The 24,770-nt window shown below is 40.7% G+C and overlaps 1 protein-coding gene across 1 annotated transcript in view; it reads right to left on the bottom strand.

Annotated features, from left to right (window-relative positions):
* Nucleotides 1-110: 110 nt before the first annotated feature.
* col27a1a (collagen, type XXVII, alpha 1a) overlaps nucleotides 111-24,770 on the bottom strand; it is a 64,722-nt gene continuing 40,062 nt past the window's right edge. Inside the window, exons 15-61 of the mRNA XM_041059369.1 lie at nucleotides 23,452-23,505; nucleotides 23,146-23,190; nucleotides 22,477-22,530; nucleotides 22,015-22,068; nucleotides 21,630-21,683; nucleotides 21,485-21,538; nucleotides 21,131-21,184; nucleotides 20,932-20,976; nucleotides 18,948-19,001; nucleotides 18,798-18,842; nucleotides 18,633-18,686; nucleotides 18,482-18,535; nucleotides 17,010-17,063; nucleotides 16,325-16,378; nucleotides 12,917-12,970; nucleotides 12,574-12,618; nucleotides 12,062-12,106; nucleotides 11,597-11,650; nucleotides 9,933-9,986; nucleotides 9,507-9,560; nucleotides 9,356-9,409; nucleotides 9,214-9,267; nucleotides 8,946-9,053; nucleotides 8,794-8,847; nucleotides 8,562-8,669; nucleotides 8,369-8,422; nucleotides 8,187-8,240; nucleotides 7,837-7,893; nucleotides 7,674-7,727; nucleotides 7,537-7,590; nucleotides 7,361-7,414; nucleotides 6,788-6,841; nucleotides 6,568-6,675; nucleotides 5,978-6,085; nucleotides 5,708-5,815; nucleotides 5,557-5,610; nucleotides 4,422-4,484; nucleotides 4,281-4,334; nucleotides 4,159-4,194; nucleotides 4,017-4,034; nucleotides 3,862-3,897; nucleotides 3,731-3,757; nucleotides 3,542-3,592; nucleotides 3,276-3,444; nucleotides 3,069-3,178; nucleotides 2,726-2,944; nucleotides 111-2,589 (exon numbers count right to left, since the gene is read on the bottom strand). Of these exons, the coding sequence (XP_040915303.1) occupies nucleotides 2,443-2,589; nucleotides 2,726-2,944; nucleotides 3,069-3,178; nucleotides 3,276-3,444; nucleotides 3,542-3,592; nucleotides 3,731-3,757; nucleotides 3,862-3,897; nucleotides 4,017-4,034; nucleotides 4,159-4,194; nucleotides 4,281-4,334; nucleotides 4,422-4,484; nucleotides 5,557-5,610; nucleotides 5,708-5,815; nucleotides 5,978-6,085; nucleotides 6,568-6,675; nucleotides 6,788-6,841; nucleotides 7,361-7,414; nucleotides 7,537-7,590; nucleotides 7,674-7,727; nucleotides 7,837-7,893; nucleotides 8,187-8,240; nucleotides 8,369-8,422; nucleotides 8,562-8,669; nucleotides 8,794-8,847; nucleotides 8,946-9,053; nucleotides 9,214-9,267; nucleotides 9,356-9,409; nucleotides 9,507-9,560; nucleotides 9,933-9,986; nucleotides 11,597-11,650; nucleotides 12,062-12,106; nucleotides 12,574-12,618; nucleotides 12,917-12,970; nucleotides 16,325-16,378; nucleotides 17,010-17,063; nucleotides 18,482-18,535; nucleotides 18,633-18,686; nucleotides 18,798-18,842; nucleotides 18,948-19,001; nucleotides 20,932-20,976; nucleotides 21,131-21,184; nucleotides 21,485-21,538; nucleotides 21,630-21,683; nucleotides 22,015-22,068; nucleotides 22,477-22,530; nucleotides 23,146-23,190; nucleotides 23,452-23,505 (3,102 nt within the window). The 3' untranslated portion in view covers nucleotides 111-2,442. The remainder of the gene's footprint in view (nucleotides 2,590-2,725; nucleotides 2,945-3,068; nucleotides 3,179-3,275; nucleotides 3,445-3,541; nucleotides 3,593-3,730; nucleotides 3,758-3,861; nucleotides 3,898-4,016; nucleotides 4,035-4,158; nucleotides 4,195-4,280; nucleotides 4,335-4,421; nucleotides 4,485-5,556; nucleotides 5,611-5,707; nucleotides 5,816-5,977; nucleotides 6,086-6,567; nucleotides 6,676-6,787; nucleotides 6,842-7,360; nucleotides 7,415-7,536; nucleotides 7,591-7,673; nucleotides 7,728-7,836; nucleotides 7,894-8,186; nucleotides 8,241-8,368; nucleotides 8,423-8,561; nucleotides 8,670-8,793; nucleotides 8,848-8,945; nucleotides 9,054-9,213; nucleotides 9,268-9,355; nucleotides 9,410-9,506; nucleotides 9,561-9,932; nucleotides 9,987-11,596; nucleotides 11,651-12,061; nucleotides 12,107-12,573; nucleotides 12,619-12,916; nucleotides 12,971-16,324; nucleotides 16,379-17,009; nucleotides 17,064-18,481; nucleotides 18,536-18,632; nucleotides 18,687-18,797; nucleotides 18,843-18,947; nucleotides 19,002-20,931; nucleotides 20,977-21,130; nucleotides 21,185-21,484; nucleotides 21,539-21,629; nucleotides 21,684-22,014; nucleotides 22,069-22,476; nucleotides 22,531-23,145; nucleotides 23,191-23,451; nucleotides 23,506-24,770) is intronic.

The raw sequence follows: 24,770 nt of genomic DNA, 5'->3' as shown, positions 1-24,770 counted from the left end.
AATGTAAAAGTTGCGTGATAAAAGTGGTTAAAGTTCTTTATGAAATTTACTTTTCAGTTCGTTTGCAGGTATTCCAGCCACCCAAATAGTTGAAAATTAATCATCCACACACAAATTGAAAGTATTTATTGAACAAATGGACACTGAACAATGATTAAAGCGTAGACAGATAAAAGATGTAGGCACCAGAAATGGTCTTGTTCAGAGTTTGATGACTAACTGTATTTGGCGGATAATTCCAAACAGGTTTTTGATTATAAAAGCTATAGAGAATCTTTGCTCCAAGTGATGTGTAAAAATGTGAGGTATTCTTATCTCGTTTTAATGTCTACAACAGATTTACAAAAAGAAGAAACAATTTTCACATATTTGCATAATTCCTTAAAACACAAGTTATAGTATAGCACAGAGTCCTGGTACAGTACATGGTTGATTATCATAGAGGAAATACAACATAAAGCAAAATAACAAAAATTAAAAAAATAAAAGATAATTAACATTGCAATAAATTTGTTCTCTGGAGCCCCAAATTTACACATAAAAAAATCTATAAACTCCAAGACCAGTTGGGCAAACTGATATATAAAGATGTCAGAAAAAGTAGTATTGCTTCAACCAACAGAAATTTGCTCAGTCGGCAACCACGTTAACAACATTAAATTACATTAAATTAGCAAGAGGGGATTCACTGTATACAACAAGCTTTGCACAATTATACACACTTGTGCCAAGCTACAACAAAGAAACTTTTATTTAATTAAAACTATCTCCACTAGATGTGTTTCTAAAAATATTACATACAGCTGGGGGGGGCTTTGTACAGAGAAAAAGACATTTATTTTTAAAAATGTTTCAAACCCTGTGATTTATGTAGAACACAAAATAAGAATCTGTTTTTAGGTTTAACAGTTATCTCTAAAATACCTTCCCTCAGAATAAGCATTTCTATGAACTGCAGCATTGAAAAAATCTGTTGTTTTGAATAAACAACAGATGGTTGACTATGAGGGAACTATGTAGTTTTGGATGGGATATTACCATTATAGTGCATTATGGAAGCTATGGCAATTTATTATATGGACTTTTCTTTATTCATCTAAGCAAGCATGCACAAAAAGCATCAGAATATTTTAGCAAAGTGGTGTAATTACAGCACTATGGTTAGCACCTTAGATAATTTACTTAGCACCATGCATTAGAGAGAGGGTGAGATTAAAGATGGCAGTTTTATTTTGGTTCCTGGACCTGCTCTCCTCTCTCCTGTGGCTCAGTTCTCCTAAAAGGATTGCCTGTATCTATAGTCTGTCTACTGTAAGTCAGAAGAAAAAGAGACTCCTGGTCCCATGTGATGCTAAGTAAATAATAATATCTACCCTCCTATTTTTTTTAAATCTTTACGTAAGGAAATTGCAAGCCTGATTTTACGCTCCACAGTTGCAGAGAAATTAATAAGACTATTGAGAACCAGAGTTCCATACTCTTAAGCACATGTTCCTGTGATCCTTAATCTTCACAACCACATATTTTCCCCATAATTATCAGTGGCATCCGGTTCAATAGTGTATGAGTAATAACTATAGCACTGACTTTCTCCAGGTGGACGGTTTGTGTGCTGACTAAGTGTCACTGGTTTTCCTACATTAGGGAGGAAAGTGAAATCTCCCATTTGGAGCACTGGTTAATACACATGTGATTTCTGCTCAATTTAAGCAAATGAACCTGCCTCTGGAAAAATTCACATGGGCAAGATCACAAGGAGATGAGCACCAAAGGCAAATATAATGGCACCCCTGAAAAATCCTTCCATATAAGTTTAAAATATCAAATTATCTTCTCATTTTCTATTGCACTTGAAGATTATTTCTTTACATAAGATATACATGTATAAAAGTAAATAATAAGCATACTTATATATGTACATTTAACTGATCCCAATTACTTTAATTCTTCTCTTCTGGCAGAACTGAATTCCTGGTAGTTTCAAAAAAGTACACACAGTATACAGACTGTATACAGTTACAAAAATAAGTTACTATAATGTCCTCTGATTGACTTGGCCTTGGTCTCCCTTCACTCAGCAATGTTCCAGAGAGATTGTGTGGCACACAGCTTTTTTCTCCTCCAAGCAGGCGTACATGTGGAGATCCTTCTTGAAGAGCTTGAAGAAGCTTTTGAAATATCGAGAAGCTATTAGTGCAAGAACTCCCCCTGCTCCTCCTCAGCTCTTCTTTAACCCCCCAGCTCCTCGTGCTTCCTCCCTCTGTGTCTGCAGTCCAATGGGAGTTTGGCAGAGTGAAGTAGGAGCTGTCTGGGGGGGAGGCTTGTTCTCTCTTGGGCAGTGTTTGGCCGTGGATTGAAGGAGACTGCTCCAAGCTCCACGCTAGGTATCATCCAGGGGTGATGATCCATCCCTCCAGGCTCAGAGGACTTACACTGTAGCCCTCACAGGAAGCACACAGGACCTACTTCTAGGTGGTAATGTGAGCCAGGAGTAGTGTTTGGAAGGTTGTAGATGTCGACCACAGGGAGAAGGGTGGGGTCCAGGGAGTGGAACACAAAATGAGTCTGGTGCCAACGACCATCTTTTATCTGAAACCCAAATAGACAATGCATTTAGTAATTCCAGGAAATATTATAGTATTGTTTGGTATGTTATGACAGTCTGAAAGTCAATAATGATACCATCTAAAAGGCACTGAACTAGATGACAGAATCCTATTCCTACCCAGCAGGAGTCTTCTATAACTTCTGGTTCAAGCTCTCCTCCCACCTCGAACACCTCCCCAGTCCAAGCCTTGAATCTTACAGACCCCTGGGCAGCTGGTTGATCATCAGCTGACCTCCAAATCGAGATGTTCAGGCAGTGGATGATGATATGCTGCACAGCCTCTGAGCTCAGCAGGTGCAGGAAGTTCATCTGAACACGACCGACACTGACTGTTGGCTGCTCAAACAGGCAGAAAAATGCTGGTTAACAAGTTTGATATGTGCTCATGTATGTATTAATTATGTCTGTAAATATTACAGTTTTGTAGATGTCATTTGGGTTGTTACTATGTCTTAAATACCTTGGATACTGTTACTGGTTTCAGGCAAGTTTGTCCACCTCCACTAAAGTTGCAGGAGACTTCAATTGTATCTGATGAACAGCCCAGGTTGGGGTCAATCCAATAAGTGCCTGAAAAATCAAACACATTTGATATGATTTCTGTATCTAAACATAAAATGACTCTCCATCTTTGTCTTGTCATCAACACAACATACACAACCCTCACCATCATTTAACTTCTGTTCACAGCTGTGCAGGTCCCTGCAGATGCGGGCAGGGTTGTCCCGCGTGCCCAGTGGGTTCTTCAGGCTCTGGACCAGGTTACTGAGGTAGTGGAGGGTCTTAAAGATCTCTGCGCCCTGGTCCAACATCGGCAGGTCCATCACTGGCTTATTCTAGAGGACAGACAAAAGAGGACAAGTCTGTGTGGTTTTCAACAGATTGTAAGATGGAACAATACAGAGAAATATTTTCATGTTGTACTCCACTAACCTCAGTCCTGAGTGAGGTGTGTGAGTCCACAAACATAAGACCATCTTCTTTCTGCAGCAAAGTAACAAAATCTTATAGTGTCTTATTTCATCAGTGCTGTTGCATCTTTATGTATTACGATATATTTTGACTACTCCATGACTACATCTTATTGAATATAATGAAATCAGCAAACATAACATGTCTTACAAATGATGGAGGGACAGCTGGTGGACCCTAAAGGGCAGAAAAAGAGTTATTCAGACAATGAATCATGCAATTCAAATATGGCTTTATGTGTGTTTGACATTTTCAACAACCTATAAAGATGGGAAACTTACTGGTAGTCCAGGGGGTCCACGGGGTCCAGGAGATCCCTAATAAAGAAGAAAAACATACATGCTGTGTGAGCTTATACTGTATGTTGTCAATCAAGTGTCCACAGTAAAATAACATGATTTGTAACAACAGAAAAGACAATGCTATGCAAACGTACCCTTGGTCCTTGCAATCCCTGCAGAGAAAAAAAAAAAGCATATTATTAGCATGGATAGTCATCAAAAGTTCGTTTCACACAGTAGACAATGTAAACAAAAAACTGAAAAGGATAGATGTGGTAAGAAGTCAAGAAGACTCACAGTCTCTCCACGATTTCCCTTCTCTCCTCTAGGACCCTGTAAATAGATGTGCACAGTCAGTAAACCGAAGAAAAACTGTAGAGAGAAATGTTCAAGTTTATATTTATCTGTGTAATACGTACTGCGCTTCCACTGGGACCAATAATTCCCACAGGGCCAACTACTCCTCCTCTACCCTGATGGAGAGGAAAAAATGAGAAAAAGTATGAAATAGGGGTCTCAGTGCATTTCATCAATGTAATCTTGATCACTAGTCTACTTACCATTGCACCCTGTGGCCCCTTTGGTCCCCTTATGCCCTTTGGTCCAAGGTCTCCTGGAGGCCCCTGAAAACAGCCATGATAAATACACACTCATCACACACTTTGTACACCTGTTTAAAACTGTAATACTTGATGTCAGTTTTGCAAAATGTCTTTTTACATACTAACTCCTATCTCTGACTACATCTCCAGCTCATCATGGAACATTTGACAGAGCTAACTGTTTCCATGTTGAAGACAATGTTTCCAGCTGTCCTAACAAACTCTGGCTTGGTTGTGTGCAGTGATTCTAATAGAATACAATAGATCTTTATTGCCACACAACCAATCTGCAGATGCAGAATGGATGCATGTGTCACATTGCAATTATGTGAATCATAAAACTATTCTTAAAGCTGATGATTGTGAAACTGTTCCAGGAGGGATTATAAGGAATAGATCATGGGCAGGAAGTGAGGAGAAATGTTACTGGCTTGCTTCAAAGTGCGCTATTTGTAAATGGGATCTGGTGATGGGAGAGAACAGATTGTAATGTGGAAAGACTTGAGGACATTCTGCTATACACATAACAGTGAAACACACTTCACACATAGAAGACACACACACACATGTGGAAGCAAACATGTAATTATTGTCACCCAAAGAAGCTCAGATTAGACATGGAACAGGTGTTGCCTACAGTCCCAAAACAAGCCACATTTGTTGAGGTTTCCTAATTAGAGACGTTGTCACTTTCTGGAAAGGTTTAATTACTAAGGGAGAAGTGGTAAATCAAACTGGTTAGAAATTAAATAACTGTTTCTGGAATCAGGTTGATGCATCTTTAGAAACACCAACCTGATATAAGGGCATCATTTCAAGTAGCTATCCCCCAAAATGACAGATAAAAAGTTTCTGGTATATGTTTTGTCTGTCAACATGGTAACTGTTTACCCAGGCATGCAGTCATTCCTATCATCACAATGTGTTTGTGAGTATGTGTGATCTACAGTGAGTGGGCCATGGTACAACAAAGTTGCTTGGCCAAAGTGAATGGGCTGATTTCTACTTTTAAAGGTGAACAGGATTGATGTTTAATGTACATATGCATGAAAACAGTTGTGAAAGATGTGCTGCTGTTTGGTGTTGAACATACCCTTGGTCCAAAAACTCCCAGAATTCCTGGAAAACCTGGTTCCCCTGTATCACCCTGAACAAGAATTCAGTCAAGAATCAATAATATATAGTTTTCAAAAACAAACTTAAATAACACTTATATGTGTGTGTGAGTATGTGTGGCTGCTCACGGGTTGTCCTTTAGGTCCTTGGTCTCCCTGTGGCCCTGGCAGCCCCATTCCACCTTTAAAGCCTCTTTTCCCCGGAGGTCCACTCTGGCCTCGAAGACCCCGCTCACCCTGGACAGATGAATAAAGGATCAAATGACTCAGTGAGGATCACTCATGGGCAGTAACTGTTTCTGCAGTCATACCAACACATCCCTTTCATGGCAGCAAATTATATTTAACATTACTTTTTACTTTTTATGCACCATACAGCATTCTACAATTCCCCTTTACCTTTGGTCCAATGCCTCCCTGATCTCCTGGGAGTCCTGGAACGCCGGTTTTACCGCGTGAGCCAGCTTTGCCAGGAAGACCAGCCTCCCCATCATCACCATGCTCTCCCTAGATTAATATTCAGAAAATAAGATGAGGAAGAATCTTCCCTTAAACAAACAACAGATTTTTGACCTGATAGTAGTGGCTAAATGGCAAAATGGTCTGCTCAGCACTTTGGTCCACAGCAGGATGTCTCACATCTGCTCTAGTAATGCTCTCCGGTCAACATGTCAACTATTAACAAAATACATCACATCATTTATTAGAAAGCCATGGTTTTCTGATTACATTCATGGTTCCAAGTGGATAAACCAGTTTAATGACCCTGTGGACTTTCCTCTAGCACTAATACAAGCACAAACAGGGCATTTTTTTCAACCCACTACAGGAAAATCTCTAAACATAGCAAACTAATCACATTGTTATTTGTTGTGTCCAACACATTTCAACTGTGTAGTACAATGAATATTTAAGCCTCTAGGGTGTGTTAGAAGGACTATAAACTGTTGTTTAACAACTAGTTATTAATATTTCTTTTTTTGTCTCACCGGCATGCCTTTACTGCCATCTTTTCCTGGGACTCCATCCACTCCGGGCACACCCTCCTGCCCTTCTCGACCCACCACACCTCTGGGACCAGGAGGACCACCCCCACCCTGAGGAGAAAAGAGGCCGTGTCAGAAATATACCCCGAGCATGACAATTTTCCTCTTTTCTTTCTTTTTTCAGTCTTTTTTCAGGTGCACCTGTGGAGAATCGTTGACTTACCTCTTGGCCTCTGGATCCTTTTTGTCCTGTCTGACCCCTTTTGCCTTTCTGACCCTTTATGAAGACAGAAAGTGTGTTAAAGATAAAATTGACCATATTGTTGTTTGTCAGTGCCAATAACCTGCAGTTTTACACTTTACACCAGGTGAAGACATTTCTGGCTTTCTAAACTCACTTGCATGCTACCCAGAGAAGGGAGAAAGCACCAGCAAGTGACCAGCATGGCATTTACAGTATTACTCAAGCCAAAAATAACAAATGACCTCTCCAGTACTTCTGTAATATTACATTACATTCAGACTGATTAATGACCTCTTCACTGGCTGGATGTTTCTGTTGGATCTTTGCTTTATTAGCTAACTTTCTCACGTTGCCAGAAACCTGCTAGTGCAGTTGCAACCTCATACAACAGGTCAAATAATAATTTTTTACCTGGGTTGATTACTCATTACACATTCAACAATAGTTATAAATAGTACTGCATGTCCTGCACTCTTCAAACATGCACACAGATGCACCACCTTCCGCCACACACAGCAATCACACAAAATGTTTTTGTTTTGACTTCCTTACTTGATCTCCTTTGGCCCCTTTGAGTCCTTGTTGCCCGCGAGGTCCAGGTTGTCCCTGAAATTACCAGTTATGTTAATGAAAGCATATAAAGACAACCTGTCTGAGCATGCCTACTGGTTGTTTATGTAGACTTAATGAATGAACTGTGTCCGGAAATCACAAGCTTTGACACTCACAGGTTGCCCAGGAGCTCCAGGTCTGCCTCTCTCTCCATCCACACCAATTTGACCCTGAGAAACAGTAACAGAATGTTAGCCTCATAAACCCAGATACTGTTAATAATCTTAAGATTATCTGGAGGGATGGGACTTACTTTGTACCCCGGATCTCCTGGTTCACCTCTCTCTCCTCTGTCTCCCACAGGACCCTGATGAAACATGAAATTTATGAGTAAAAGAACAAATTATTTGATTTCTGCAACCATATTCCAGACAAACAGTAGAAGGAAGGAGAAACGTAAGTCAGGTGTGACTTACTATGTCACCTGGAGGACCAGGAGGACCCTCTACTTTTCCATCATCACCCTGCTCGCCCTGCGGATGAAAATCAGAACAGTGGAAAATTTAGATGTTCTATATGAGACACACATCCCTGCAAGGTTCATCAGTACAAGCTGCCTTCAGAGAGAGGTGCATTTTGGGATGCTTTTTTGTAAACATCTGCTGTTTCTGATCCACTTTCAGCTTATTTATGGCCAATCTAAACTGTAAATGTACAGTATCTGGCTTCTGCAAAGATGCTCTGGCAACAGACTGAGGATTTGACTTAAGGAAGAATAAGGAAAAATAATACGACCAGTATTACACATAAAGTAAATGAGGTGTACCTTTTCACCTTTTGGTCCAGGAGGCCCCATGGGGCCCTGTGGTCCCTGGTGGCCCTGAAAAGACAGACACAAGAAGCTGTTACGTGAAATTACAACACCAAATGTAAATAACCATAAAGGACTTGTTCAATGTTTAATGTCCACACACATTCAGGCACTTACTTATGATAAGGTAGTCTTACCTCATAACCTGCAAGACCAGGTTCTCCCTGTTGACCCATTCGACCAGGAGCTCCCTAAAGAGAGCAAATGCCATGTCTTCAGTCACACTATGTGTAATTTAAAATATTAGATGGTCTTTTAACTTATCATGTGGCGTGCCTGTGATTTAAAAAGTGATTGATAAATATCTGTATCATTATTGTTCCACCTTACCACGTGTCCAATAGTTCCTCTGGACCCCTTCTGCCCAACAAAACCAGGCGGCCCTGTCTTCCCCACTGGCCCAGTCTCCCCAAGGTGACCTTGATTACCTTTGGCACCCTGAGCATATGCAAAGAATAACTTACAAAATAGCTGACCACACTGCATTTCTGTGTGATTCTGTGTGAATATTTGTGGTTATCAAATGATGAAACTATCATCAGGCATGATTTGACATTGATACCTTTGATCCTGGTTTTCCTCTTTCCCCAATTTTGCCAGGTTTCCCTTCTGGACCCTACAGGGAGAAAAAAAGAAGCAGCTTTAACTCTGAAAGTCAGTTTGCAGAAACTGTGTGTGTGCGTGTGAGTTTTTGCACAAAGACAGGAGACTTACTCTGACGCCATTGAGTCCAGGACTACCAGGTGGGCCCTCCTTTCCCTTTAGTCCAATTTCACCCTTTTCTCCTTTGTCGCCCTCCTGACCCATGTCACCTTTTTCACCCTGAAAATATACACATAAAACATGACTTTTTAATAGTCTATACCTAAAATATGTAGAAAAGCAGGTTAAAGTTGCATTGTTAAAGTTTAAGTTGTGTTGGAGTTGTTGTCTCCACATCCTAATAATACAACATTAAGGATATTTTGGGAAAACACCTCACCTTGGTTCCATCAGGACCAGCTGGACCAGCTTCTCCCTCTAAGCCTGACTCTCCCTGTATGTAGACACACAAGTTAACAAAATGAAAAGCTCCACCTGATAAGAATGCATAATACAAAATATGGTAATACTAATAAATGTACCCGCTGTCCAATTAGTCCCTGCTCTCCGATGTTCCCAGCAGGTCCAATGGCTCCCTGAGAGGAACAGACAGATGTTAGACTTAATGTAAAATGTTATCAAATAAAGAAAAACATATATCCAGATAAAGACTGCTGCCTAATATTGTCTCACCTTCTCCCCTGGCTCGCCTGGAAGTCCCGGCTCCCCCACCTTACCTGGAGGACCCTTATTAATGAGTAGAAATTGGAGAGAGGAAAATGTTGAATGATTGTGGACTAAGTTAAGGGCTAATGACTCTTTGGCATTAGACATGAACAATATGTCAGGAGTGAGTTCCATTATGTACTGTCATATGAGAAGGGAGAGAGAGAGACAGAGAACACCTTTATAATGCAGGTTAATTAGTTTAATTGGACAGATTACTTCAATCAGAGCATTATTCACTGGGGTAGCATGAACAACAGATGCCACATATTTAGTCTTCACAGTACCCTTTGAGTGTGTGGATGGATTAACACAATGAGTGTTAGGGTACATGGGGTACGTGTGCATACAGTACATATACCTGAGCATGTGAGTGTTTGTGAAGTCTCTCACCTTTTGACCTATTTCTCCTAACAGTCCCACAATCCCTGGTGGCCCAGGTGGTCCCTATAAATGACAACACAAATACTTGAATGAGTATAAGGCTAAAACTGAGCTAGGGATGTTTCACACTAATAAACATCAGATCTTATTTAGTGCAAAAAAAAAAAAAAGAAAATCTCTGGCTGATGTTGATTATGGATGAGCCAACAATAAATCAGTAAACCATCTGTACACAGTTTGACTTTGAAAGTAATGTGTCACAAATTATGCTTCAAAAACATTGACGTGTTGCCATGAATACTTTTTAATCTCAGCGCATATGAATAATGGTTGCTCCCTGGTTGATTTGCATCCAGTCCAAACAATAGTAATAATATAATAAAAGTCACCTGTGTGGTCTTTAATTCATATTACTGGTTGCAAGCCCAAAGAAAGTTAACAACAGGGCCCAGAACTGAATATTCTATCAGTGAAAGCAGCTGTGCAGCACAAGAGATGAGACAATGGAGAATTGCTGGGAGGGGAAATGATGATTTGAACTGTATGTACAATGGGGGATTCGCAAGGGGAAACTCCAATTTAATTATATCTTTGTTTACTGGTAACCACAGTGTGGCCTGCCTACATGCAAACTAAGTCAACCAACTACTAACAAAGCACAAAAGTGTTCAGATCAAAACATATTTTATAGCTTGTAGTGAACATGTCCATGCAATTACACCACTGCAAACCAAAGTAAATTTGAAATTCAGTCATTCACATAATATTTGTCTTTACTATTGTAGGTACAAACAGTCAGCTGTCTGAAGTACACTACATTATATATTAGGCCAGAGATCCACATTTTATTTAATAGGAAATATGAGAATTTTAGCCAATGATCCACTGAAACCAGTGAAAACAAGAAGGGAATGGGCACCTGTTTTAATATTTGTGAGTTAAATTATCCATATGCAAACTGACACATTTTCTACACCTCTATTTCTGCTCTGTGTCTCTCACTACTCATAAAATAAAACCACAAGAAGGACGGCAAATCTTATACACTAAAGGTTTTATTCCTTATGGCAATAATCACATCTATTTTCCCTGCAAGTTCAGCAGTTTAGGACTTCTATAAATATGGTGCTTCTTTTTTTTTTTAAAAAGAAAAAAAAATCCATCTCCCGGCCTTCTTGCTGTTCCCTCTCCTGCCACTTCAGAACAGATGTGTGAAGGATGATACAATTTTCTGGCTGCTCCAGAGGAAATATTTAATACAGACGAATATATTTTTAATAAGCACTAAAATATGTCTCATAAACTACTTCCTGGCTACAATGTTTTGCAGCTAACAGGGACGGGCAGAGAGAACCAGGCTGCTGTTTGTGGCCAAAGTGAATCTAATAAAACTAGTAAGTATGGCTATGAAGAGGGAGAAAGGAAAACTTTGATGATGGAGGGATAAGTGAGAGTGAGATTTAACCTCAAGTGAGAAAACAGAATGAGAGAGAGAGGGAGAAAGAGACTGAGGCAGCTAAGGATATTTATGTGGAAGGGGAAGTGTAAAAATACTGAGAAGATGGGCAAACTGTTGCTGAATGCAATTTCCCCACTGAGGGACTAATAAAGGATTTCTTATCTTAAACACGGGAGAAAGGTATGAAAAGATGGAGACGGTTGGAAGATCATACCGGCTCGCCTGCTATTCCTTTGTCCCCTGGAGGTCCTGATGGCCCTTGGATACCCTGAAGACAGAAGGGTCAGTGAGTTCAGAAAACATGTAGATGCCCACACATCATCTTACGCTCACAAAACAATACATAAAGTACATGTGTACTTTTTATGAAGTGTTGCATTTTTCATTGTGATATCATGAGCAGCAGAACATTGCTAATAATGGATTGTTTACAAAAAGCGGCTCCAAATTAATACTTTTGCCATTTTTCAAGAGAAGCAGGATTTATCCAGTCTATATGAGGCCTCAGTAGATGCCAATATGAATTAAAAATTAAGCAATATAACACATTTACACAGTGCGTACATACAGTATACTGTGTGCAGAATATACAGCAATGCTTGTTATTTTGGGGTCCATTAATGCATCTAGGTTTCATCAGTTGTATATGTGTATTATTTTTGTGTATAAGTGAACTCACAGGAAAACCTTTAGGTCCAGCTTCCCCGTCCTCTCCGATCTTCCCCTGCAGGGACACAAGAAACAGAAGGATATGTATGATGGGATTAATTAGATCAGGGTTCATCAGCACAGGATCTGTGCTCACAAAATCAGAGTTAAAAACTGTACTTGACAAAGACATTACATTAACATAGGGTCAAATTTACTGAGGCTTTCATTTTCAGTGATGGTGATGAACAAATACTTTTCATAAGTGGAGTTTAATTGCTGGCATATTCTCAAGTTTCACTGGTGAGCAGTGAAAACAACAATGTACACTCCACTTTCAGGTATGTAAATCTGTCAAAAACCTCCCAAGGACAGTTCTCTCCCCCAAAATAATATGTTGTTTCTAGCTGTGGGCCTCCATTCTGCTGGTATCATGCAGTCCTTCTAAATCATGCAGATGCCTTTCCTCTCCAGAGGAACATAAGCACCAAAAATATATGAGAGAAAGGAGTGGAAAAGTAGAAAAGTGCCCCAGTGCTTTACCTGTGGTCCAGGGAAGCCTATTTTTCCTGGAGGACCATCAAGACCCTGTGGAGAGAGGGAGGGATGAGAGATGGCCATGAGTTGAGAGATGTCAGTTTACTGTATATTTCCTGTCTCTTGAGTTGGTAGAGAAGATGTGCAGCTTGCTGTTTTTGGTGCACAAGAACCATTTTCCCTGTTAGGAATCTATTACGTATGCAGGAGGAAATATTTCTACGCTACTTTATGCTGTTTTATGGTCATTACTCTTGTGTCTGTACAGTTTGGCTTCGTGAATATTTCTGGTTTTAAATATCACCAAATAAATTCCAAAGGATGCGCGCAATCAAGTCAGATTTCTTACCTCCTTGCCCTCTAACCCCCTCTCTCCCGTTGGACCGTCAGGCCCTCTTGCTCCCTGAAACACATGACAGTTGTCACTTCACCAACAGAGGTCACTGTAGCACAGCCAGACATCTATAACATACTGTAAATAAACATCTCCGTATAGTATGACACCAACAGTATCCACGTCAGTGGCAATGTGAGGGTTACTGTGCGTGTAAACCGCACTTTCTAGGGTAAATAAGGAAGTATGTTATTTATAAGTGTGTGTAAAAGTGAATGTGTGTATGTGTGCATAGAGGGGCAGTGTAGAAATAAGTGCAGAGCTCTTTGCATGGTGTCACACATGGCAGTGAAAGCTACTGGTCTATGACTTGCATTATCTTAATACTACAATGAAGGCATAAAGTCTGGGCGCACACAGACGCACACTGTTCACACTTAACCACACACACTGTCAGAACAGTCTGACTGTTTAGATTACATGGGTGCAACTGTCAAACATAATCAATCTAAACTGCTTAAAGGCCTGCTAGTCCAGTCCAGTTAGCAGTGATAATAAATGGGAAACAGGCAGTGAACCAATACAGTCCATCTGCTCTGCACTTGCACCCAGACAAGTTTCTCATCTATACTGTGGAAGATGCTTGCTCACCGACACTAAGCTGATAATTTGTGACACTCTAAGGGTCAATCTCAGCTAAGAGATTATAAATAACACATAGAAAAAGGCAGTGATTTCTCTCATTAATTATTACAAAGGTGAAAGCAAATATAACATGACACAGCCACACAGGCAGCCTTGTTGTGAGAGCGGTTGATGACCGGGCACGGTGGGAGTTTGGCCCACAGAGAACGCCGCTAGCTGAGGTGCGATAAGCCTATTATACATAGAGCTGGATGAGCAGCGCTCATTAACATTCCTGTCTGGGGTACCTGCTACCCACTGGTTACGTTTACATAGCCTGATTAGCCGATGTGTAGGGAAAATATTTCACCCTATCAGGCCACGGAAAAACACTCACATACGATTCTTCAGAGTTAATTAATTACACTCAGTTAGATTAATTTGCAATATCAGAGAGTGACCTTTTTCAAACGAAGACAGAAAAGGAAAGCTATGAGCATGAATTCAAAACAAGCAAAAACATCTATTTAAACCAGCTCAATAATAACCACCAACTGCTGAGAGGGAGGAATGATGAGGTTAATATGCTCTTCAATACGGAAAACATTAGCTAAGGATTTGCAGGTCAGACGTCATGAGGCGTTATTATTTACAAAGCATGATTAGTCAGCCTGGTAATTCCTCATGGCTGACATACACAAGTTTGAGTGCACGAGTTTAAATATTTTTTATACTGTACATGCAAATGAAACACAGACACAGAAATACAGGGTCAACTGTGGTACCAGTTTCCTAGCTCGTCTGATGACAAGATGCAGTTTCATCTCTTGTCTCAATGCCACAATATCTCCATGTTAGAAAACAGTCTTGTTCCATGTTTCCAAGAGTGAAGCCAGTTGTTACATTTCCGTGCTCCCTTCATTTTCTTTTATCAAAAGAGTTGTTTAAATAGTCTGTTTTAACCTAGACTTCGTGTTGTTTTGGTGTTGACAGACAATTCAGGACCATTTAAGTAAAATCTATTTTACTTTGTCTTTATTTACTACATTAAACAAATGTGTTTAGGGAGTTGGATGAGTAAGTGTCTGTGGTTGCACAAGCTTATGTCAGTGAGAGAACCACTCCTATATCTTCTGGCTTGCTACACTCAGGTTTCTAAGCTTGGACTACCCCAAAAAAAGCCATGAAGCAGCAGACAGATTTACTGGCAGTGGAAACTGCTGACATTAGTATTAATTGAAAACACAGCTTGAAGCATGAGAGTATGTCCAAGCCAACCACAGCAAGGCCCATCTCCCATGGACAACTCAGATAGAGAAGCTCAATGCTATTTCATTCCACTTTCCAGCTGGCTCAGTGGACCGTGGTGATAAAAGACATCTTCTAAAAACCTTTGAAAAAGGTCAGCAGCATGGTCTGTACTCCACAAGAAAACAAATCAATGGCAGAGGGAATTATACTGCCAGCAACATCGGTTTTACTGTATCATGCATCATCGCCAAAGTTACAGCCATCACCATCAACTTCATCATTCATTACTGTCATCAGTTATTGCCATTAAATTCTCTTTGAATCCACTTTAATTCCCTCTCTGAACTGTGAATTCAAGAATTTATTTTCTGTACATTGTTCCAGAGGCCAGTTTTTATGAACAGCATTACTCTGGTCTAAAATGTGTGTTGGTGGTATTTAACCAGCAAAAAATTCCAGCTGTTATGCCTTTGTTTTCATCATTCACAAAATACACTGGAGTTATGTACAGTTTCTCTTTTACTGAGATTGCAAATCTATATTATTTTTCTTTTTGGTGAATGTTCTTGCCAGTTTGCAGTTACAATTATAAACTTCTTACCCACATTTCTATTTATCATAATGTCATCTATCATATTAGCACTGAAACAGCAACATACAATGATGTACAGATGCAATCTCTTCAGATTTTTGTGAAACACCTTTCCAGTGCAATATTTCATGAATTAAATTAAATCGGGCAGTTGCTATTGTGATGTTAAGAAAACTGATCAGTTCCACTATTTTCTAACAGTCCTTCTTCTAACTGAAAAATATAAAACTCAGCTGTATTTCCACAGCTCAATCCATCCAGGTTACAGGTCTGAAAACTGCTATTTTGGTTTTTATGAATGATGTTTTATAAGTTTGGAGTCCTCTGCAAACCAAGAATAACTGAAAAAAAAAACAGAAAAAAGCTGATACAAGCCTTTGTTAATCCTCCCACAAATCCTGTTTCCCCAGTTCAACTAAATTTATCTACAGCAGCTTCCAGAATAGCCACAAAAGCCAGGTCACATTTTCCACGACAAATGTCATGTAGTTGGACTGAAGATGGGTCTTTCCTATAAGTAGTAGTTACCGCTCCATTTATAAAGAATGAAAAAATGAGCTGTTTGTTTTACATCACTGGAGTTCTTCCAGCAGTTATAATGAGCACTGACCTCTGAAAAGGATGAAACAGACTCATTCTTTGACTCTGAATCCGAGAAAGTGTTATGCAAGCTCCCATGTCCATTAAACACACATGACATCAGTTCAGAGGCAGTGCCATATCACTTCATTATGTTCACCCACTCAAGTTTTTCCAACAGCTCAACAACAGCAGTAGCACATGGCTCCCATAAACACACATGGGAGCACATACAAAAACAGAAAAGGGATGTGTATCTACACTCTTTTGCCAAGTTTATAATCTGTCCTTACGGCCGGGAACTATGATACACTGACCGCAGAACACCAATCAACACCTAAGCTGCAAAAACAACAGTTGTGAAACTTCTAACTTACCCGCAAGCCTTTGGGTCCTCTGGTACCGGCTGGCCCAGTCGCTCCAGGGGGGCCCTGATGAACAAAAGAAAAAAAGAGAGGGGGAAAGGAAAATGAGCAGAGATAAAACAAAGGTTTGCACTGACAGAGCACAGAGCCCCCTGGTTGCTGACCCTGGGGGGCAGCCTGACCTCGGGAACACACTATGGAGTTTGTTGTTAGATCTGTCACTCGCACCAATTAAAAGGCCTGCTCTGGAATCCTGTCCTGCTGCACCCCGGAGCCCCATATTTATGTTTGTTTTGGTGGCTCAGTGGCCCCCACCTTCAACCAATGGCAAGGACACAGCAAAGGGAGATGAAGGGGGTGGCAAGGGCAGCTTCTAATTGGTTATAGGTGTTGGGCTTTTGACTGACAAGAGGGTAATGCGGGTTCAGCAGGAGGCTGCCAGCTCTCATAATGCTCAGAGAGAGCTTTGCTGCAGATGGTGCATGCTGCTATCATGTGCTCAAAGAGGACACTGGCTACCAACACCATAATACAATTTTTGTAAATGGATGGTTACTCAAAGTTACTGATCACAGCTGGGAAAATTCAATTCAAAACCTAGACAGACTCCCTGTGGTTGAAGACCATACAGCTCATGGATTATGCAGAATCACCCGCAACAATATTTGAGTGAAAAGAGGAAAGAATGGGGACTTACAGGTCTTCCTGGTGGTCCTGCAGGTCCGGTCTCCCCTGGTGTCCCTGGGTGACCCTATTATATGTTTACAGACACACACACAGGACATAGATTACAACAGGGTATTATACAAGTTATCAAATCCCACACACGATGACTAAGGATGATATGTAAGTTAGTTTTCCAATGTGACTTTATCATTAGAGGCATTAAAGACTTAGTTATACATACAGGTTTGATTGTGTTTGATGTAATAAATTGGATTTCATTGACACACACACATGCACACACGCTAGCATTAGTACAAACATTCATCTGCAGAAATGCTTTGTGCATTGGAAAGCACATCTAATGTTGCAATAAGAGACAATGGGGAAAAGAGAAAAACAGACAGCCTGAGGAGATGATTTTATATCTGAAAACATACTGCTTTTGGCTGCTTTTTTCTGCTTTATTGGACATCATTTCTTGGTCAGGCCATTTGTAAAAAGCCTAACTATATAATAGGGAGTATTTTCAGTCAGACTACTCAGATCAGCTGAGTGCAATAAAATCTAACCAATAAGCAAACCTATAGCACAGTAGGCAGCTCTGATCTCATGCACCCACAGGAATAAATCATAAATGCCTACAGTATGAGCTCTCTGTTAGTAGCTATAGATGTCTGCTGGTCAGCTCCCTTCAGTTTGTATGATGCAGTCTTTTCCAGAGGGTCTGTTTCTGTTTTGCAGCTGAGACAGTGGGCCAACAGAGAACTTCCTTATAAGTGTGTGAGTATGTGTGTGTGTGTGTGTGCGTGTGTGTGTGCGTACGTGTGCGCGTGCATGCGTGTGTGGTTAAGTCCTCGGAGAAATCCAGCTGGCTGTCAGCCAGTAGGAAACTTCTCTCCGTTTCAGCATGAATGATGACTAAATTCTTATCCACTGCAGCCAGTCACTTACATTAGACAGTCCATATCAGTTAAGGACTCTACATGAGAGAGAAGCCACTTGGGCTGAGTAAGTGTGTGACAGGAGTGAAACCTATGAAACTCAGGACCCACTCGGATGGATGTCTGAAAATGGAACATGCTCTTTTTTCCTTTCTTCATACCTTTGAGCAAATCCCAGGAGCACTGGTGTTTAAGCATGAGAAGGCAGCACGTCTTGTGGTCATTAAATACTGTCCAGGTGGTAAATTGTTGGAAGTGATCCATTTGAACTATTTCATCCTTTTTTGATGACTTTTTCCAGTTAAAGCCCTCCTGCCAAGTGCCAAACCGCTGCTTAGAAAACATGGTTCTAAGTTATCCTCTTTTCTGATCAGTCTCTTTCCCCCTCTGGCATGTTCTTGTGGCACTGACATAATACCACACATCAGTAAATTCCCATGGGAATAACACACACAGCTTACTTTAATATGGCCAGTGAAAACAAACTCATATTTTAACATTCTCATAGTGTGTTTTTATTAAACTTCAATCCCTCAGTGCTGTCTTCCTCATTATACCTTACCGTTGATCCCTTTTCTCCAGGTGGTCCGGGAAGGCCCATCGCCCCTCGGTCCCCCTAGCAATACATGGACAAAATTCAGTCTTCAGAGTCACCGTGTGAGGACTTGTAACATCTTAAAATGAATTTACAAGAATGGAACAAGGTTTTATACCTTCTCTCCTGCCAGTCCTGCCTCTCCCACAGGTCCGATGAAACCCACCAAGCCCTTAAATACAGAGACTCGTGTTGGATGGATGAATGGATAGATATTTGCATACATGGTTTGGAAAATGTGCAATTATTCCACACAGGAAGAGGCAATGTCAGGATTTCTTACTCTTTCTCCCATGGGTCCAACTTTCCCTGTGATACCAGGCTCCCCCTGAAGAGACAAATATATTACTAGTCTTTTGTTTACAAAATGATTTCAATATTTCTCATATTTTGAGAAAAAGATAAAAAAAATGTACGTGTTGTCTTTATTCACCTTAACTCCTTCTGGCCCAGTCTTCCCAGGGAACCCTTTTCTGCCCATTCTACCCTGAAACAGGACATAGCACAGAATGACGAATAGTGAGTAACAGACATTCACTTGCCAGTTAATGCATCATTAACATTATTCACAAATTGTCTATGTATATAAAGGATCTGCTTCCCATGAAATGACAGTTTGAAGAGAGAGTTGGGAAGTAGCCTGCAGCTGTTGCAGCTTAGTTTACATGCTGCTGAAATATGTAATGGCGTGTACAGGTGATGCTGACAGTACATTTTGGCAGACTGTGAAAGTGCACGACTGTAATGTTCCTCTTGCACAGACAGTAATTCCCGGGGTTAAGAGTGGGGCTAAGAGCTTTATAGCTCTAGGTCAGAAATGTCTAAGCCAAACTCCTAAGGACTGAGTGACTCAACAGTTCCAGTGCTTTACCCCAGAAAGGTTGGCAGCTTTCACAAGACAGTACCGGCTGACACTGTATTTCACTCAGAAGCACACAGTAAAAGCAGATTTTTTTGTAGTAACATGAGAATTAATATGAGCTGTCCAGGATTTGTGACTTCTTATCGCCTGATTTAGATTTATTTCAGTGACAGACCACATAAACCCAGGCAAGAAAGAAATGCTTCAAGAAAGAATAGAAATTGCACCAAGAGAGAAGGACGAAGAGCAAAAAAAAAGTAAAAAAAAAAAAGGAAGATTGAAGCAAAGAGAGGGCGTCATTCTGAAAAAGCTAAAAGACAGCTGGCTGAGGAGGTGGACGAGGTGGAGGAGCAGGCAGACCTGTGGCACCTAGCCAGAGATCAATCACAGCTCCTGAAGGAGTCATACACCACTTCCCCTCAGATGGAGGAGAGAGGGGTCAGAGAATAAGACAGGCAAGTAGGTGGGAGGTGTAGTGGGATGGGGGTGGGGGGTTGTGGAGGGGTAAAAAGTGAAAGAAAGTTCAGGATGACTGGGGATAGAAAGAAGAAAAAGATAATCCAATAAAGAAAAGGTAAATATAGAAAAAGAAAATGACATTTAAAAAAGAATATGAGAAATAAAGTCAGCAAATATTCTATTTCTGCTGTTACCCATTAACAAACTATGGTACTTTATTGCAGCAGCAGATCTTACCACCCATAAACATGGTGATGGCAGTTATCACCCCCTGGTGGCCAAGCACAGGGATTGCAAGCAGTCCTTTGTTAAAAGAGGACAATCATCCAGAGAAAGACTTCTCTGTAACAACCTCTATAAAACTCCAAATATACACTGCAGCTCCTCTCCAGCGCAAACTAAGAAAAATCCTTAATGACGACCTACTTTACTATCTCAAATAAATTTCAGATTAACTCTCACTGTGATACAACAAACTTTGGGATGCATGATTAAAACTAAGCAATTAAATTGCTGGCCAGGTGGCTGTGACTTAGGCATGATTTAGATCATATATTGATCACATCAGGCTGAAATGCCTTCTCCTTTTAGAGTTATATTAACGGGCTTTCACTGCAGACAAGGCAGCTAACACCATGCAAGTGTTTCTTTGTTCTGTGAACTAAAAGGTTATGAATCAGTATGTTTACTGTCAGGCACATGGACTTAGCCTCATACTGCAGTTGTGTTTCCATGGAGTCCGTGATATTTCTATCCCTTCCTCTCTCTCCCTTTCTCTTTGAGGATGAGTTTACCACAGATATAAGTAGGATGTGTGAAACCACAACGATGCACATGATAGATGGTTTGATTGTCTTGCATGGGATACAAACATGCAAACTTACGTACGTGGGCACACACACACACATACACACACACAGACTCAGTGTCTATGAATACACACACATGCATGCTATTCTTTCATATGTTATAAGGGTGTGAGGCAAACAAGCAGTTAAGAGGGCCCTTGGGTCTGGGCTGCCTAAAATAAAGTTAACAGAAATCTCTGTTATCTTCCACCAGCCAGGAAGTGCCAGGTGTTTGTATAATAACTCACCTCGAGCCCTGTTGGGCCTGGTGGTCCGATCGGGCCCTCATCACCCTGGAAACAGATGACATTGATCTTAGCATGAATTATGTTTGGGGACATTAAGCGCCCCTTAGCAAAGCGAAGCCTCGTGCCATAAAACTTTAAATGCCTTTTGGTGCTTTAGGGTTGTTCTGATGTGGCCGATGTCTGACATCATCTGTCTTACCTCCAAGCCAGGCACCCCTCGAGGCCCTGGTAAACCTCTGGCCCCTGGCTTTCCCTGGATGGGAAATAAAAGCAGTCAAATGAAGGGTAGTGTGCAAAGGTAAACTGTAGTATTTACACATTTGTTTTAAGCCATGGTAGCAGCATGGCTCAAGGGAAAGCCATTTTGGTCTTGGTTCACCACATAGTTGATATGGAAACAGCTATTGTAAGGATTACCTTGAAAATTTGTACAGACATTCATGGTTCCCAGGGGGTGAACCCTGATAACGCTGGTGATTCACTTCTCAACTATTGCCATCATGAAACATATTCAAGGTGACAGACTACTCAGCCAAATGATCGTTATACTCACCTTTGGTCCTTCTAAGCCATTCTCTCCTGGTGGCCCCATGTCACCAGGGAAACCCTGTTGGGATAAATAACAAAAAGGATTTCTTTCATGTCACTGAAATACAGAAGCACACACTCAATGCAGCAATGAACGCGTGAATACAAACCTCAGGCCCAGGAGGCCCAGGTGCACCATCAGGGCCCCTCTCTCCTGGCTTGCCCTGTAGCAGAGACAAATGAGAACGTGAGAAATGTCCTACCATCTGTAAGTCTGTCCTCAGTTTCCAGTCTTTATGCTAAGCTAAGCTAATTGGTTGGTAGCCTTATATTAAATTGTCACATTAGTGAGTGGTGACTCTCATATTTAACGTCAATATGATAAGATAGGATAAAAACCTTTAATAGTCCCACAATGGGGAAATTGCACATGCAATGCTGATCTACCTCTCAGTAAGAATGCAAATAAACACATTTTCACATTTTTTCTTTAGATAAAATGCATTATGTTCACATTTTAACATTTTAATGGATTTGGGGTCATTAAGAGCTAACCTGTGGTCCTGGTTTCCCACGAATTCCTGGTAACCCTGGAGCCCCCTGGATGCCCTGTCCAATACAAAGACAACACATAAAAACCAAGACAGACGGTCAGACAGTATTCAGAAGCAAAAAGCAGAACTCTGATTCATTTCTACAGGAACAGACATTAGACATGCATGACTCTGCTCTGTATGTCTGTTATCTCTTGGGACCACTCTGTTCTATGATGCTAAAAGGCTTAGATTTTGCTTACACACACAGACAAATGAGGAGGGTTTACATAAGAATTTCCAGCACACATCCGCACACAATGGAAAGCACACATCTGGCTAAGTCATTTTGCAAAGACACAGTTCTGCAACAAAGCCTGTGTGTCTGTGGATGTGTTCGTGCTGGAGGCAGCGTGTAGAGCAGAGGCTGATGAGGGGAAAGGATGTGTGAGTTTTTGTGATGTGTAAAAATGTGCTGATCTACCTTGTCTCCTTTGTACCCGATCTCCCCTTGCTCTCCAGGAATCCCAATATCACCCTGACGGAGAAAGGAGGGGACGAACACACGCAGGAAGATGGATGACATATGGACAGAGAGAGAGAGAAATGAAGAACATTAGGGGGGATGGTAACTTTATACCTGGTCAATCACACTCAGCTTTTTTTTAACAGACAATATTAATTATTATGAATTATTATTAAGTACATTATGAACATTCACACAATGAATCTTTGCCTTACTTGATTAATTTTGGCTTTAGCTCCATACCTAATTCTGGTGTAATGTTTTATTCATAAGCTCAAGTAAAACTAAAATGTTTTATTTTAGCATGTTTAATCAGGCAAATCACAAAGAGCCTTCCTGCCATTTGGAGATATGAAAGTCATTTATGCTTTCAAATATGAGCCTACTACATTAAATACAAATGTTCAGGCTTCTGCTTAAATCTATAAGATTATATCTATGAGACTATTCACTTTTTGAGATACTCTCTTGTCTAGCCAGGTTAGCTAGATGGTTGAAGGTGGGACCTAATGAAAGCATGCTCTATGTCTAAAGGTAGGACAGAGATGGCTACACTAGGGTGCAAAGGAGTACATATCTATCACATGCTGCTCAAAACCAGGCCAATAACAGGAATATTCAGATCACCTTATCACCTTTCAGTCCTGGTTCTCCTTGATTTCCGGGCACCCCCTGGAACAAGCACCAACAGATGGGTTAGTAAATGACCCCCCAGACCTGACCTAAAGTTCACCCTCATGTTTTGTGCAAAACAGCTATTTCTGATTATTATTAACCAGCAACTTATCCAAACTTTTCCATTTGCTTGTTCTAGTTCACGCATAAAATAACGAAAAGGCAATCCAGACACGACAAAGTACAGTGAGAGAGTGAAGGTAACAGTTTCTATCTGTGTGTGTGTGTGTGTGAGTGAGTGAGTGTGTGTGAGATTACCTTCAGTCCATTAGGTCCTGGAAGGCCCATCTCTCCCACAGGCCCCATATCACCCTGAAGCCAGAAGCAGGGACAATATAAGAAAACTGTTCATATTCAGTTATATCATATGCATACAGTACAGATAAACACATGGCTCATATCCCCTAACCTTCAATTAACAAAAACACACACACAGACACACACTGAGTACACTTGAGTTCACATTGTCATTTATTACTATAAATGCAAGAATAAGCTTCATTGTCTTGCTTCCAGATGATCCATACGGCTGTCACACTGCACACAACACAAAACAAGTGATGATAATATACGGCCAAATTTCAAAGATAAGGAATAGATCTTTCAGTTTGAAGCCAAGATTGTGCTATAACAAATAAATGCTTGAAATAACATCTGTCCCATCACTGGAAAAGGAACCAGCACTGGTCCTCACTGCTCAGAGCAGAAGAAATACAGAACATGATTGTCATCCCAATGACAAGAGATAACTGTATTTTATTAAGGACCAGATATGACGGCCAGTTAAAGACTTGATTGGATTAATTGCTTTCTTGTCAGTGTGTGAAAGAAGGAGAGACTGTTTTGGGGCCATGTCGATGAAACTGCTTGTGAAACGAGTCCTTTCCACAGGAAGGAATCAAGGGCTGCTAGTAGTTATCTTATTTTCATTCTCCGCAGCTCTGCATTTTCAGCTTGCAAAGACCTACGGGGTGGCCTTGGCTCATTGCATTAAATATTTGTCTCTCTGTGAATACTGTAGCATCTGCATGTGTGACAGAGGATGTTGTTGTAGTATATGTGGCAAAAATGACCTGCAAAACAAGTCACTTCATTTGGTCTTGAGAGCTGAGAGGTTCAAAAGCTTCTTCTTCAGCTGGGAAAATCTAATGGCAGGGAATAAAGTCTTATGCACAATCCTGTCTGAGTCATTTGCCTTTCAGACTTCTGCAGACCTCTAGAGGGCTCACTGATACTTAACAGTTTCAGTGAACCACATATTTCCTGCTCACTTGTCCAAATCACAGAAATCCATGAAGAAACACAATATATTGCAGTGTATAATGTCTTTAATTGAATTCAGATTTGTGCATTTGTTATCATGCCTGCCACAGGGGGCATCCAGGGGAATTCCTGGCCTGTACAACAACCTTTCAAACCTCCATCATATCAAAGCAGGATGAGTGGAAGATGGGCGGGGGATAAAGAAAGACAGAGAGAAATAATTAAATAAAATATAGAGAAATGCTCTATTTCCTTTATCCTCTGGATTGTGAATTTCTGAACCAGTGTTTGTGTAAAGGTTAACACTTCTTCGC

This window comes from Toxotes jaculatrix, chromosome 16, assembly GCF_017976425.1.
Source record: "Toxotes jaculatrix isolate fToxJac2 chromosome 16, fToxJac2.pri, whole genome shotgun sequence".
Taxonomy (NCBI): Eukaryota; Metazoa; Chordata; class Actinopteri; family Toxotidae; genus Toxotes; species Toxotes jaculatrix.
The sequence above is the reverse complement of the archived record's forward strand: the minus strand, read 5'-3'. Positions and strand labels throughout refer to the sequence as shown.